The sequence below is a fragment of the Dioscorea cayenensis genome, chromosome 19, assembly GCF_009730915.1.
Source record: "Dioscorea cayenensis subsp. rotundata cultivar TDr96_F1 chromosome 19, TDr96_F1_v2_PseudoChromosome.rev07_lg8_w22 25.fasta, whole genome shotgun sequence".
NCBI classification, from domain to species: domain Eukaryota; kingdom Viridiplantae; phylum Streptophyta; class Magnoliopsida; order Dioscoreales; family Dioscoreaceae; genus Dioscorea; species Dioscorea cayenensis.
The window spans coordinates 28,263,785-28,278,521 of NC_052489.1; the positions used below are offsets into that span (position 1 = coordinate 28,263,785).

The window sequence follows — 14,737 nt, forward strand, 5'->3', positions numbered from 1 at the left end:
ATGGAATTATTTAAATTTTGTGCCACCAGTAATGTTATGGAGTCAAACAACTTCCGACTGATGTAAATTCTTTGGATTAATTTAATCATACTACGCTATGTATATATATGTATTGAATACTCACGTTAGTGTGGTTGTGATGGGTTTATACATTTTATGATTGGGCTTTTTGGACCATGGCCCATGAGAGTCACCATCAGTTTAAATTAACGTTATATATTAAGGTGTTGGAGATAAATGAACAATTTGGATATTTATGATGTTATTAAAAAGGCATTTTATATTGCATATATGATTCCCCATGTCCGATCCTCATCACTGCCCAGGAAATATAATTAATGATATTAAATTTTTCAAGAGAAATATATGTTTGTTTTGATAGTTCCAAACCTCTACCATACCAATTAAAAGCATAAAGAACATGAATTTAAGTAGAATAAAGACTCTCAATTAAAACCTATTTTAAATTCATCAAATTTAAAAATAAAAATAAGTAAAAATTATTTTTGACCATTTAATTATATGATCCACTGCCTGCCCCTGTTACGACTCTCTCTGGGTGATGGATAAACCACGGGCAATTAATAGAAAAATCAGTACAAACATCAACAACCACTAGGTGTAGTACGAAACAAATAAAAAAAATACAACAAACAAGATAAAACAAGGCCCCCAACCCAGATACAACAAACAAGATAAAACTAAACCCCCAACCCATGAATGGGCAAATAGAAGAGGGGTAAAACCCATGAATGAGACATCCTTATCCACTTTGTAATATTCGCCTTTGAGTTATGGAGACAGATACATGCTTTCATATTACAAATCAAAAGACAATATAATCCAAGCTCTCTTTATTAATTACCAGCATAAATATCCTTCAATCTTTGGACCTACAATACTCTGCATGGAGACAATAGCTTTTAACTTCTAAAATTTTATGAAAGTGGATAAATCACACTTTATACAAACAACAAACCAAATACAGAAAAAGATAGCTTTTTAACTTTTTGGATACATATATCCTTTAACAAAGAACATCATTTATATATATATATATATATATTGAACTTTTGGATACACATTTTCAACAAAGAACATCATTTTATATATATATATATATATATAGAACTTTTGGATACACATTTTCTAATACAAGAACACTCATCTTTTAACAAAGAACATCATTTCATTACTACACACACACACATATATATATATATATATAAGTTGGCAGAAGAACAGACAAATATGAGTCCTTTTTTGAAATAAAAGACAAGCAATATTTTATATTTAGTATATATAAGTGCACATACATACAGATATGTTGATGATGATGATGAGTTCACTGCTTATCCATCTTTCAATTCAATTTTATTCAGAAATAAATAAACAAAAACAAGAACCATTCAATTTCATGGTAGCAAGATTGCCACTTAAAAAGGAGAGATTCAATGACAGACATGTTTCATGGGCAACAGTGATGCCCAGGTTGTCATCAACTCATGAAACAAACTTTTTATTCCAAAATGTAGGACCATCTGAGCATTCGCACAACTGGAAAGTCAACAAATTACATGCTCCACTTAAAAATCTCAAAGCTTTCATTAATCACTGTTAAGAACTTAAGGACATACCCATGCATTGCATGCTGTTTGTTCTTCACTCCCAGTGATCAGAGCTTGGTAGCCTTCAAAAACAAATTATAAAAAAAAAGAGAAGAAGATAAACACATCACTACTTGATAATTTTCTTATTTTCCAAAACCTGTACTCCAGTTCTATATATAGAAAGCAAAAGGGGCTTTCAATGATTGACAAGCTCTTACCCAAGTTTAAGTGATGTATCAGAGGGTTGATCACAATGTTCTGGAACTGATTCAGAGGAACATTGGACATCTTCATGGAAACCATTCATTGGGTCATGATCAATCACAGCCTGCTTCTCAACCATGCACATCTCCTCCATCTATTTAATTCTTCAAACTCCATGTTATAGCATTTCTTTATACATATAACAATGCATGCATGCATGCACACTCATTATAAATCAAGCAAAAGAAATAAACACAGAAAGACCTTTTCTTTCAGCCTCTTATTTTCCTCCAGCAATTGCATTCCCTTCAATATGGCAGACAATCAATACATACATAGATACTTAATTTAAAGGAAAACCAAAGAGAATAAGAAATAAGAGCATTAAGAGAAACTTATATTTGTCACCTTTTGTTGGAGGCTATTTAACTCTTCCATTATTTGTTGTCCCTGAAAACAGATGGTTATTAGAAAATATTTGGATAATGTAAATGTGCATTATTAGAAAGAGAGAAAAAACATAGTCATATTAACAACAGAGACTATCAATATTGCTAAGGGGAAGTAACAACTATATAAAGCAATAATGTAATTATATAAATACTCATATAAAGTAATTAATATCATGTACATATACCTTTCTTTCAATCACACGAGCTAATCCAATATCAATTGTTCTCTCAAGATGCACTAACTCCTCCAAAGTTAATCCCTGGAGGTCTTCCCCTCTCATTTGTCTGCAATGGCTTAAAGCATTATAGTTCCCCACATAAAATTATAAATTGATGATTGTTAATTTATACCAAAATAATATGAAAGAACTAATTAACCTCAATTGGCGAAGTTGATCAGCATAATCTTTCATCAAAGCTGCATAGCCACTGTTGTTTTTCTAAAGAAATAAAATGAAATAAAAAAACAGTAACAATTCCATCTCATTTCAATAATTAGAAATGCAGGGAGACATTCTTATATATATAGTACAATATATGGTACAATACAATGAAGAAAATCATAATTAGTCTTCAAACATATTAAATTACCGCATATATATATATATATATATATTTGAATTTCTTTCAAAGATTAATTCAAGACTTTCATGTTTCCAATGTGGTTTGATTTTTCTCATTATTCTTTACAACATATATATTCTGTTTTTTTTTACCCTCTATGATCGTATGATATTATAAGCATGGATTGCGAGTCTAAACACTCAATCAATGCATTCAAGAACGTATATATATATATATATATATGAACTTGGACTTACTAAGACACAATATAATGGCCCACAAAAATATCATGCTTTTATAAGTTACTAAAACAAACTGCGTTCCTTCTATTTCAAATAAACTTATATATGTTCTCCGCTCAAGATTAATCTGTTCATTTGACTCGGTTTTAATGAAAAAAATGCGCAACGCATACATACGCACATAGATATAACCTATATACAAAGTAATTGATATAGGACTCTTAATTTATTTTGTCATGTAACATGTTTGTCAGTTGTAATTATTCATCTCACCTTTGAAAATATATTAGCAAGAAAATAAGCCCAAATTTTTTTGGGTCAATTTTCTTTCACTACCTCCGTCTTATTATAAGTATCCACCTTAATCATTCATAAAGGGTAAAAAAAATAGTTAAAATTTAAAATTTTATGAACACTTTCAATCGATCTTGACGAGAACAATACATTTAAATAAATTAATAAAGTTAAATTTAAATACATTAATAAGGTTAAATTAATTATGTGGATGAGTAATCTGAGACATGGAAAACTTTTAGAATAGTCATTTATATTTTTTACTTGGCAACTAATTTTTATAGGTAAATTTGGGTTACTTTTCTTAAACAATATTAATAAAAACTATTACTTTATTAAATAGAATCTAAATAGTTAAATTTGGGACTTAGTATTAATTAATAGAGATAAATATGATATATACAACCACGTAAATTATTAATCGATTTTAACACCTAATAGAATATGATATTGGCAACACAAAGAAATAGTTCCAAGGAGATAGTTGTCATAAAAAAAAAACTGTTATATGAATTTTTTTAAGATAAAAGGGCAAACTACATTAGGGGTGCATAGTGTGTGAAGTTAATATCTCAACACACCTGTGCTTTCACCCTATATGAGTTGAGGTTTAACCTATTTTTTTTAACAAGACATAAAAACCCTACACAAAATACCCGATGTTAATAGACCAAAAGGTGATTTGGCCATATGAATCATTTCATTTGGTTTGGTTTTAATAAAAAAACTTTAAATTAACTTGTTACCAAAGTAGTTTAAATCTATCAAACGATTAAAAATCTGCACCTCTACTACTCTTATACAATTTACACTAATATTTTTCCCCAGAACAGTGAAAATTAATGGAGCAAACATAATCATATTTTATGTTATGCGATTTTCAATGCGGCGGTTTAATTAAATGTCCTTGCTTAAGATGTTAACCATCATTCCTCTTATTAATAACTCTAGAAATTTCAATCACAGAAAAGGTTCCACTTTTCTTAACTAGAAGTTTCTCCGCAAACTTTTCTCTCTCTCTCTCTTTCTCTCTCTCTGTGTATGAAACTTTTTCTCTCTCACTCCAATGACTCCATGAGCTGTCTTATCTGGAACATTCCACTACTAAGCCCATAAACTTCACCTTTTATCCGGAACCTTCTTTCCTCTATCTCTATAAATTTCATTAAGCAACTACTGATTGGGAGCCTCGTTCATTATTGGAGAGGCATGCTTCCACTTTGGGCTGGGTCTTAAAAAGGTCGAAGTCTACATTTCTCAAATTTTCTTCTTTATTTTTCATTGAATTGTTTTTTTTTCTTTTAACTTTAATTATATGGAAAAATAGAGTCACACTTTTGTTAATACAGACATAATAGCTAGTTTAAATGTATATATATATATACATATATAGATTTAAGGCACAAGAAAGAAAGATCCGTAGCAGCAAGTTGAACTACTACTTTATAGCATATCAAAGCCATCAAGATTTTTTTATTTTTTATTTTTTTTTCCAGAGAAAACATCTTTTTAAAATGTTTGGAAATTGTGTAAAAATCAAATTAATGTAGTTACAAGATTAAAATGTTTCACAACCAATTAATAGGGTGTAGACCATTTTGAATACTATTAATTAAGAATAATATTTTTTTAAAAAAAATCCTATTACTAAGTTAAATTAAGTTGAAATAAGAGTTAGTAATCTTATCCAAATTTCTCCATTAAAAGTCCTTTGATCTAGCAAGATTGGTCCAATGCAAAAAATTTTATTTGTAAATTTTTACCGATTAAATACACTAATGTCAAAAATCTACGGCTGTAGCTAGGAGTGAGTTTATGCACAACTCAATCTCTTTGTTGGTTGGGTGAGAGTGCACAAACTGTCATTGTCCTATGTGTACGTTTTGAAATGTAATGTATATACATTTGTTCCATTTGTTTAAAAAGATAAATCTCCATAATTTATTCATCTTTGTTGTATATGGCTCATATATAAGGGTGAACGTGGTACATAGGTATTTTGATAAATTGTACTATAAGGTTTATATATATATATATATAATATGTAACCCTAATTAATTCTAATAAGAGAATCGGCAATCGCTCCGCTCCCGAGGACGTAGGCATACTTTCCCGAAAATCGTTAAATCTCGGGTCTTTGTGTGATTACTTTCAAGTTTTCCTATAAATTCTTGTTCTATTTCTCAACAATTAGTATCAGAGAGGTTTGTTGAAGAAAATGAATCTCGTTGCGAAGTTTGATGTGGAAAAGTTCGATGGAACTGGGAACTTCGGTTTATGGCAACAGAGGGCAACGATTTGTTGGCGCAGCAAGGGATGCTAAAAGCTTTGTGGGAGACTAAACCTTCAAGGCATTAATGATGCCAATCGGGAGGAATTGTAGGCGAGAGCAGCAGCAGGGGTAATTCTGCTTTGTTTGGCAGATGATGTTTTATATCACATCATGCATCTCTCATCTCCAGTGGAGGTTAGAAAAAAATTGGAAGCCCGATATATGTCAATATCTTTGACAAATAAATTATATCTAAGTTTAGCCTTATATCAGTTTGAGCACTAACTTTCAATTTGTATCAAAATGAGCACCAAATTTTAATTTTATTTTTCCGGTGGGGTAATTGGGGGTTTTTAGTGGATTTTTGGTGATGTGGAAGTCAGAAAACTTGCGTGGATGCCTTGGATCTATGTCACAAACTCATCAACTCAGCCACTTAATCAATGTGGCTTTTTTTTTGTACACGTAGGACGTACAATAGTTGACGTGTACATCCTACATGGACAAAAAAACATTATATTGGTTAAGTAACTGAGCTAGCGAGTCGGTGATGTGGACTTAAGGCATTCACGTAAGCTTTCTGGCATCCACATCAGCAAAAATCCACCAGAAACCCCCAATTACCGCACCGGAGAAATGAAATTAAAATTTGATGCTCATTTTGATACAAATTGAAAGTTAGTGCTCAAACTGATATAAGGCTAAACTTAAGTACTCACTAGAAAAATTTACCCTTACTTTCAGGTTTTCCTATTAATCCTTGTTCTATTTCTCAACAATTAGTATCAGAGAGGTTTGTTGAAGATGATGAATATCGTTACGAAGTTTGATGTGGGAAAGTTCGATGGAACTAGGAACTTCAACTTATGGCAACAGAAGGCAACGATCTGTTGGCGCAGCAAAGGACGCTGCAAGCTTTGTGGGAGACTAAACCTTCAAGGCATGGATGATGCCGATCGGGAGGAATTGTAGGCGAGAGCAGCAGCAGCGGTAATTCTGCTTTGTTTGGTAGATGATGTGTTATATCAAGTCATGCATCTCTCATTTCCAATGGAGGTTTGAAAGAAATTGGAAGCCCGGTATATGTCAAGATCTTTGACAAATAAACTATATCTAAAACAGAAGCTATATGGGTTAAAGATGCAAAAGGGTGGAGATCTAGCGGCACACATCAACTACTTCAATCAAACCATCAGTGATTTGCAAAGAATCGAGGTTCAGATTGAAGATGAGGATAAGGTAATGATACTATTGTGCTCTTTACCGCCTTCATACGAACAGCTGGTGATGACACCCACATAGGGTAAGATACGGTAAAGGTAGATGAGATTACTACTACAGTGTTGGCCTATAACCAGCGCAAACAGAGTAATTTTGAGGGTTATGTGACGGAAGGTCTTTATGTGAAAAAATCAGGATCGTGGAAGAAAGCAAAGAAAGAAAATTTTGGAAAAAGAAATTCTAGGTCAAAATCCAGAGGCAGAAAACCTATACAGTACTACAGATGTCAGCAGTTTGGGCATATTCGGAAGGATTATCCAATGAAAGAAGAAGAAGTTTGAAGAAAGAATCGATGATTCATCAAAATATGTAAACATAATTCAGAAAAATGATTCAGATTGCAGCAATGGTTATCTTCTTTTTGTTTCCTCATATCAGCCATCGGACTCATGGGTTTTGGATACAGGTTGTTCTTTCCTTATGACTCCCAACAAAGACTCGTTCAGTTCATACACATTAGACAGTCTCTCGGTTTTGTCTACATGGGCAAGAACAATGCATGTGTTGTTGCTAGAAAGAGACATATTCGAATTCAGATGCATGGTGGCGTTGTCCATACTTTATATGATGTCAGGCATGTTCCGGAATTGAAGAAAAATTTGATTTCACTTGACACTCTGCATGGGAACGATTTTGGTTATAAAACCAACAATGATTGCATTAGGGTGAGCAAAGGTGCATTGGTAGTAATGAAGGCAAAAAGGTCTGCTGGGAACATCTACAAGTTGATTAAGAATATAGTTGTAGGTGGAGCAGCAGTTGCAGAATCAAATCATGACACAACCTTTCTGTGGCACATGAGATTAGGTCATCTCAGTGAAACTGGGATGGTTGCTCTTCACAAACGAGGGTTACGTTGCTCAAGGAAGTTAGTTGTTGCAAATTAGGCTTCTACAAGTATTGTTTGATGGGGAAACAATCCAGAGTGAAGTTCAAGGTTGGAAAACACAACCGAGAAAATTCTAGATTATGTACATACTGATATATAGGGGCCGACCAGAGACCTGTCATTAGGGCGATCTCAGTATTTTGTGACCTTTATTGATGACTTCTCATAGAAGGTCTGGGTATATTTTCTGAAACACAAATCTGAAGTCTTCTCAAAATTCAATTCCTGGAAAGCAGAAGTTGAAAACCAGACTAGCAGAATGATTAAAAATCTGAGTTAAGATAATGGCACGGAGCACACAGATTCACAGTTTCTGAAATTTTGTAAGGACCAGGGCATTCAGAGGGACTTCAAGGTTCGCAAAATACCTTAGCAGAACGGTGTTTCAAAAAGGATGAACAGATCTATTGCTGAAAGGGCAAGATGCTTGAGGTTGAATGCAGGACTTTCAAAGAGTTTCTGGTCAAAAGCAGTCAACATAGCGTGTTACCTTATCAACAGATTACCAAGGGCCTTTTTGGATAGGATGACCATAGAGGAAGTGTGGACAGGTAATGACATTGATTTTTCAGGATTAAAGATTTTTTTATGTCTGGCTTATGTGCATATTCCTGATGATGAAAGGTCCAAGCTTGATCCAAAGTCTAAAAGATATATCTTCTTGGGATATGTCAAAGGGGTCAAGGGTTGTAATCCAATGGCGAAGAAGATGCTGCTCAACAGAGATGCAGTGTTTGATGAGCAATCCATGTTGTAGGAAAGTGGTAAAAATCATATGCCGATTTTAGTTAAAAAAAAGAGAAAATACAGTGCAGATGGAGGTGGAACTTCAACAACCTGAAAAGGCTGAGAGTTCAAGTTAAAAAGACGAAAGATCAATTTCAGATGGTGAACTGGGACGACCCAAACGCACAATTAAGCCACCAACTAGATATGGTTTTGAAGATTTAGTTGCTTTTGCACTTAAAGTTAGTGATGCAAATCCTACTTCTTTCCAAAAAACTATGAGTGATCAAAATAAAGATAAGTGGCTTAGTGCTATGGTTGAAAAGATAAGAGTCTCTCATAAAAACAAAACCTGGGAGCTGGTTGAGCTTCCTCCAGGTAAGCGGGCTATTGGGTGCAAGTGGGTCTACAATAAAAAGCAATCATTATCAGAAAAAGAAGGGGAAAAGTTTAAGGCTAGACTTGCGGCAAAGGGGTACTCACAGCAAAAGGAAATATACTATGATGAGATCTTTTCTCCTATGGTCAAACACACTTCTATCCGAGTAGTGTTGGGCCTTGGTAGCCAGATGGATCTACACTTAGAGTAGATGAATGTGAAGACAGCTTTCCTTCATGGTGATTTGGAAGAACAGATTTACATGGAGCAACAACAAGGTTTTGTTCAACCTGGGCAGGAGCAATTGGATTGCAGCCTGAAAAGATCACTCTATGGTTTGAAGCAATCTGTACAGCAATGGTACAAACAGTTCGATTTGTACATGATCCAGATTGGCTACAAACATTGTGAGTATAATTGTTGTGTTTATGTTCGAAGCCTTGATGATGGTTCTGTTATTTTTTTACTACTGTATATAGATGATTTATTAGTTGCTGTGAAGAATATGAGTGATGTAATAGAATTGAAAGCCTTATTGGGGAAAGAGTTTGATATGAAAGATATGGGAGCTGCAAAGAAAATTCTTGGTATGGAGATACGCAGGGATAGAAGCTCAAGGAAACTGTGATTATCTCAGCGACATTTTGTTGAGAATATGTTGGACAGATTTGGTATGAACAGAGATAAATCAATTAGCACTCCATTGGCTGCCCACTTCAGACTCTCCCAAGATCAATGCCCAAAATCAGAAAATGAGGTTGAAGGCATGTCTTCAGTTCCTCATGCTTGTGTAGTTGGTTGCCTAATATATGTTATGGTTTATACAAGATCAGATGTGGCACATGTTGTTAGCCAGGTTAGTAAGTTTATATCAAAGCCTGGTAGACATTGGGAAGCAATCAAATGGATTTTCATGTATCTCAGAGGCACTGCAGGTTATGGTCTTGTGTTTGGCAGTGAAGAGGGTAATCTTTCAGTTGAGGGGTATGTGGACTAAGATTACGCAGGAGATTTAGATGACATGAGGTCTACTACAGAATATGTCTTTACTCTTGCAAAAGGGCCTATTTGTTAAAAGTCTACTATTCAGTCTATTATAGCATTGTCTACAACTGAGGCAGAATATATTGCAATTGTAGAGGCTGCTAAAGAAGCTTTATGGCTTACAAAGCTAGTTAGAGAATTGGGTATTGAGCAAAGTGGCGTTAGAGTGCATTGTGATAGTCAAAGTGCAATCTATTTGGTAAAGAATCAAATCTATTATGCTAGAACCAAACAAATTGAGGTGAGATTTTACAAAATCAGGGAATTGATGGCATTTGGTCAGATATTATTAGAGAAGATTCACAACTCAGAGAATGCAGCTGATATATTCACAAAGACAGTAACTACAGAGAAGTTCAAGCATTGCTTGGATTTGATTTATGTCTCTAAATGCTAAGGAGGCATGGCACCCAACCTATCAAGATGAAGAGATACTCCCTGGTTCTCAATCTCCATGGGGTATATTCGCCTAAGTGGAGATTGTTATATATGGCTCATATATAAAGGTGAACATGCAGGTGCCCCCGCGGTACAGTACAAGGGTATTTTGGTAAATTATGCCGGGTAGGATTTATATATATATACATGGAATATGTAACCCTAATTAATTCTAATAAGAGAATCAACAGTCGCTCCGCTTTCGAGGATGTAGGCATACTCTGCCGAACCTCGTTAAATCTCGTGTCTTTGTGTGATTGCTTTCAGGTTTTCCTATTAATCCTTGTTCTATTTCTCAGCAATCTTTTATCATCTTGTGTTAGAAAGGTAACCTAAAATAATAAACCTAACTTTTTTTTAAGAAGTTATGAATATTTGAACTTTCTCTTTGATATTTTTATATGCAATAACGGACAGATTTGTATTATTAACGAGTTGGCATGCAAAGAGCCATTACTTATGAAGGCTAGGAATAAATTAAAGTCCCAAAGTAGAAAAAAATCACAAAGACTAAGCAAAACATCGATATATATGTAGTGATTAATCATTTATATTTTCTATTTCCATCCAAACTTATAGAAGACAATCGAGCCTAGCTAGACAACCAGATTGGCTTACTAAATGTAACCTGAAAACACTTTAATTACTTTAAATATTTGGGTTAACTGCATTTGAACCACCAAAATACTAAAACTTCGAGAGTTAATTTTGACTTCATGCATGTTAGCACACACAATGAGCTTGCACGTTTGTTCTAACAACAATAAAAACCCCCTAAACCTTTATCTCTTAGTTGTATATCTAACTAATTTAGCAAGTTTAACATACCAAAACATATAAGAATCCATTTTAGCTTCATTAATTTGTCCTAATTAAAAAAGAAATATCCAAGTGGGCCCATTGAAGTTCATGCAACACAGGACACGTGCATGCATACATGGAAGTACCATTACATGCAAAACAACACATTCTCATCTCTCATTTAAAGTGAACATATATATTCATGTTCCTCTCAATTTTGAACTTCAAATAAAATATGTAACTTGTTTCGTGGAATAAAGAAGTTGTAGTCTTAATTGGAAAGTTATTCGAACATAAATGAGTAATATTACGGAGATATATATAAAGCTACACTAGTAACAATAGGGATGAAAAGAACATTAATCAGATTAGTCAGCTAATGAGAATATGAAAGAGAAAACGTTAGAATGGGCTTACGAGTAAATCCAGAGTTTGTTCATCTGGTTTCACAGAGTTGTCAGGTTGTATACTGTGCTTATGAAGGATCTCACACATGCTTCATTGATACATGAATTAAAGAAGACCTGAGTTAAAATACACTCACATTGGCTTGTTACAATTATTACAAGTATCTTATGTAAAACGAATTTAAGCTAATTTTTGCAAGAAATAATACAAGCCAACAGCATATAACTGTGCATACCATAACAGTATATAAGTACAAGAGATCTCCCTTTCTCACATATTATGGATATAGAAATTCTATAAAACTCTAATTCAATTCCATACATCTCTCCTTTTTTTCCCTATAAGAAGATGCACATGATATCTCCAAATATATACCTGTATGCAGAAACAAATTAAGAATATACTAAAAGCTTCATGCAGGCCTAGTTAATTTAAAAAGCTTTCCAGAAGCAATTTAATAGCCTTGTGTAACTTATGTATATGTATATGAAAACTGTCAAAAAGAATGACAGATTTGAACAGTGAGCTTGAAAGTGTATTCAGATTGAATGAGGAAACAAAATTAGTGGCAAAATTAAGTAATTGACCAAAGAATGTACATTGTATACATATATTAATGTTAATCATGAGAGTTTTTTGTATTTTATAAATGATGATTGACCAAAGAATGTACATTATATACATATATTAATGTTGATCATGAGATTTTTTGTATTTTGTAAATGAATTTTTTTTTTTTGAATTATTAAAAGAAAGAGTGAAAGTGTGCAATCATTCATGAATGCTCATAATCAAAGGACACAATGGTTTATTATAATGAAATGATGCAACATGAAGGGTTATAATCATTGATGAAATAACTATCAATTTTCAACGGTTATTTGCAAAGGTTGCAACTTTGAAAAATTGTTTTGAAAATTATAAATATATTTTTTTTTTACTAAACATCGAAGAAAGATATGTTTTGGTTAAGTGTGTCATAAATATTTTTTGATTTATATTTTACAAGTTTTGTGATTCTAAAGTTAACAATTTTTTTGGTATGGCTTTCCAAGAAATTCATAAAAGCTTTTTTTTTGTATTATGGGAAAATATATATCATCATTAATTTTTAAGCAACTTCATGCGTAATAAATATGTCTTCAAAAGAAAACCAGCAAATTGTGTACGTCTTGAAACAGTATTGAATTTGTATTCTTGTTAATCTTCAACTTAATTGAGTTAATTCATAAAAGAAGACATGTATCCATGCTATGTAACATGATATATATGTCATTGTCATCCTCAAAGAAGTTGCTGCTGGAATAATATTGTGCAAATATCCCATGACAACAATGGATTATTAAGTACAGGAACTAAAGAAGTAGACAAATTAAGTACTGCAAGAGAAAGCTTCTTTAACTAATTATATATGTAAATCATCAACGATAATATCAAAACTAAGAGATCAAGCCAAAGATCATGAACATCAACATCAACCATAATATCAAAATGCATGATTTTTTTTTCTTAATATATATATTATCAAACAAATAGATACACACACATATATATATATACCTTGAGCTAGCGTAGTCAGAGAGCTTCCCTGAAGCGGAGAAGACGATGAGGCCAACGTCAACATCGCACAAAATTGCCAGCTCCTGAGCCTTCTTGAACAATCCTCTCCGGCGCTTAGAAAACGTCACTTGCCTCGCTGTGGCATTGTCTATCTTCTTTATCTTTATCTTGTCTCTCGCCATTGATCTCTGCTTCTCTCTTTCTTTTTCAAAACAATCAATCATCAATTCCAAGAAATTAAATAATTCAGTCTAACAACTCTCATACACACAGACCACACACACACACACAGAGCAAAAGATGAAGAGAATAATAATAATAATAATAATAATAATAATAATAATAATAATAATAATAAGAACAACATGATACATGTATATATTTATATAAGAAAAATTAATCAGAGAATCTAATTAAGGGGAAGAGATCAAGAGAAAGGGTCTATCATAAAAGTACCTGTTTATATGGAGATCCAATTTGGGGTTGTTGTTGGAGAGGAGATGAAAGAAAGGGGGCAAGGGGGGTTAAGAGCCTTTTTTTGGTATAAATCTACTCTCATGCGCGCAGTCCTTGTTTCCTCTTCTTTCATTGGATAGACCCTTCGCTTTTTCTTTTTTTTTTTTATTTATTTAATTTTTGTGGGAGGAAACCTTTTTGTGTTTCTTTATTCAAATCCTTCCTTCTATGGCTTATTTTCTCCATTGTTATTGGTGGCGGATGGATAGATCCATGTGCTTTGTGGGGCCCTTTACTTCTCTCCCTCACCGTACGATCATCTGGCATTGCTTCTTGGGTCAAACGAGATAAGTATGTATGGCTGATGGCTCTGGCTTTGATTTTTGGAAAAGAGCTGAAGCTCAAAAAGGCTCTGGCTTTGCTTCACTTCACTTTGGCTTGGATAGAGTTTGGAGGCGGAATATAATTACAGAATATAATAATTATTATTATTGTTACACTGCTTTTCTACATGCTTGACTTGGGAATGTGAACGTGTGCGCGCGCGTCTCGGGGTGTGGCTCTCGTTTCATGTCCTTCGTTTTTCTTTACTTTTTTAGATCTGATTGGCTGAATTTCACGATTGAGATGCTGGGTCGGTGTGGTTGATTTGGAACTGAGCTGATGATTTTGACACAACCCAAGAAAGTCCTTCCTACTTGATGGCAACAACTGTCCTGACTCAAAAATTCGTAAAAATAAAAACTATGGATTATGATGATACATTAACTTTCTACAAATTTATTAACCCAATCAAACATTATATGAGACCATAAAACTATGTTATATACATCCAGTAATATATATAAAAATTACACTAAATTTAAAGATTTTTTTGACATGTAATTTTAAAGGACAAATACAACTCCTTATATAAAAGACCCATCCCAAACTCATTTAAATAACACTATAAATAGTACCTGAATTAAGAGCCATATTACTAATCGCAAGAGCAAGGTTTGACTATGGATCTACTCATTCACGGTCTAACTAAGAATCCACTACGTTGGATAGTGGGTTTATTATTTTTCTTCTTTTAATTTTATTTACTAAATAAATAATAAAAGAATATTGTATA

General features: G+C 33.2%; 1 protein-coding gene across 3 annotated transcripts; it reads right to left on the reverse strand.

Moving 5' to 3' along the window:
- Positions 1-1,359: 1,359 nt before the first annotated feature.
- LOC120249600 (MADS-box protein JOINTLESS-like) lies at positions 1,360-13,775 on the reverse strand. 3 transcript variants are annotated; one of them, XM_039258169.1, is made up of 10 exons: positions 13,621-13,775; positions 13,165-13,366; positions 11,614-11,692; positions 2,645-2,706; positions 2,452-2,551; positions 2,223-2,264; positions 2,079-2,120; positions 1,829-1,968; positions 1,638-1,690; positions 1,360-1,557 (listed from the first exon to the last, which is right to left on the reverse strand). In XM_039258169.1, exons 2-9 carry the CDS (start codon positions 13,344-13,346, stop codon positions 1,663-1,665), a joined length of 675 nt encoding a protein of 224 aa, XP_039114103.1. In that variant the 5' UTR covers positions 13,347-13,366; positions 13,621-13,775; the 3' UTR covers positions 1,360-1,557; positions 1,638-1,662. The 3 variants fall into 3 exon arrangements, with proteins under 3 accessions (XP_039114103.1, XP_039114101.1, XP_039114102.1); XM_039258167.1 differs by having other exon boundaries at positions 1,360-1,690; positions 13,621-13,771; XM_039258168.1 differs by having other exon boundaries at positions 1,360-1,690; positions 13,165-13,362; positions 13,621-13,770.
- Positions 13,776-14,737: the final 962 nt, after the last annotated feature.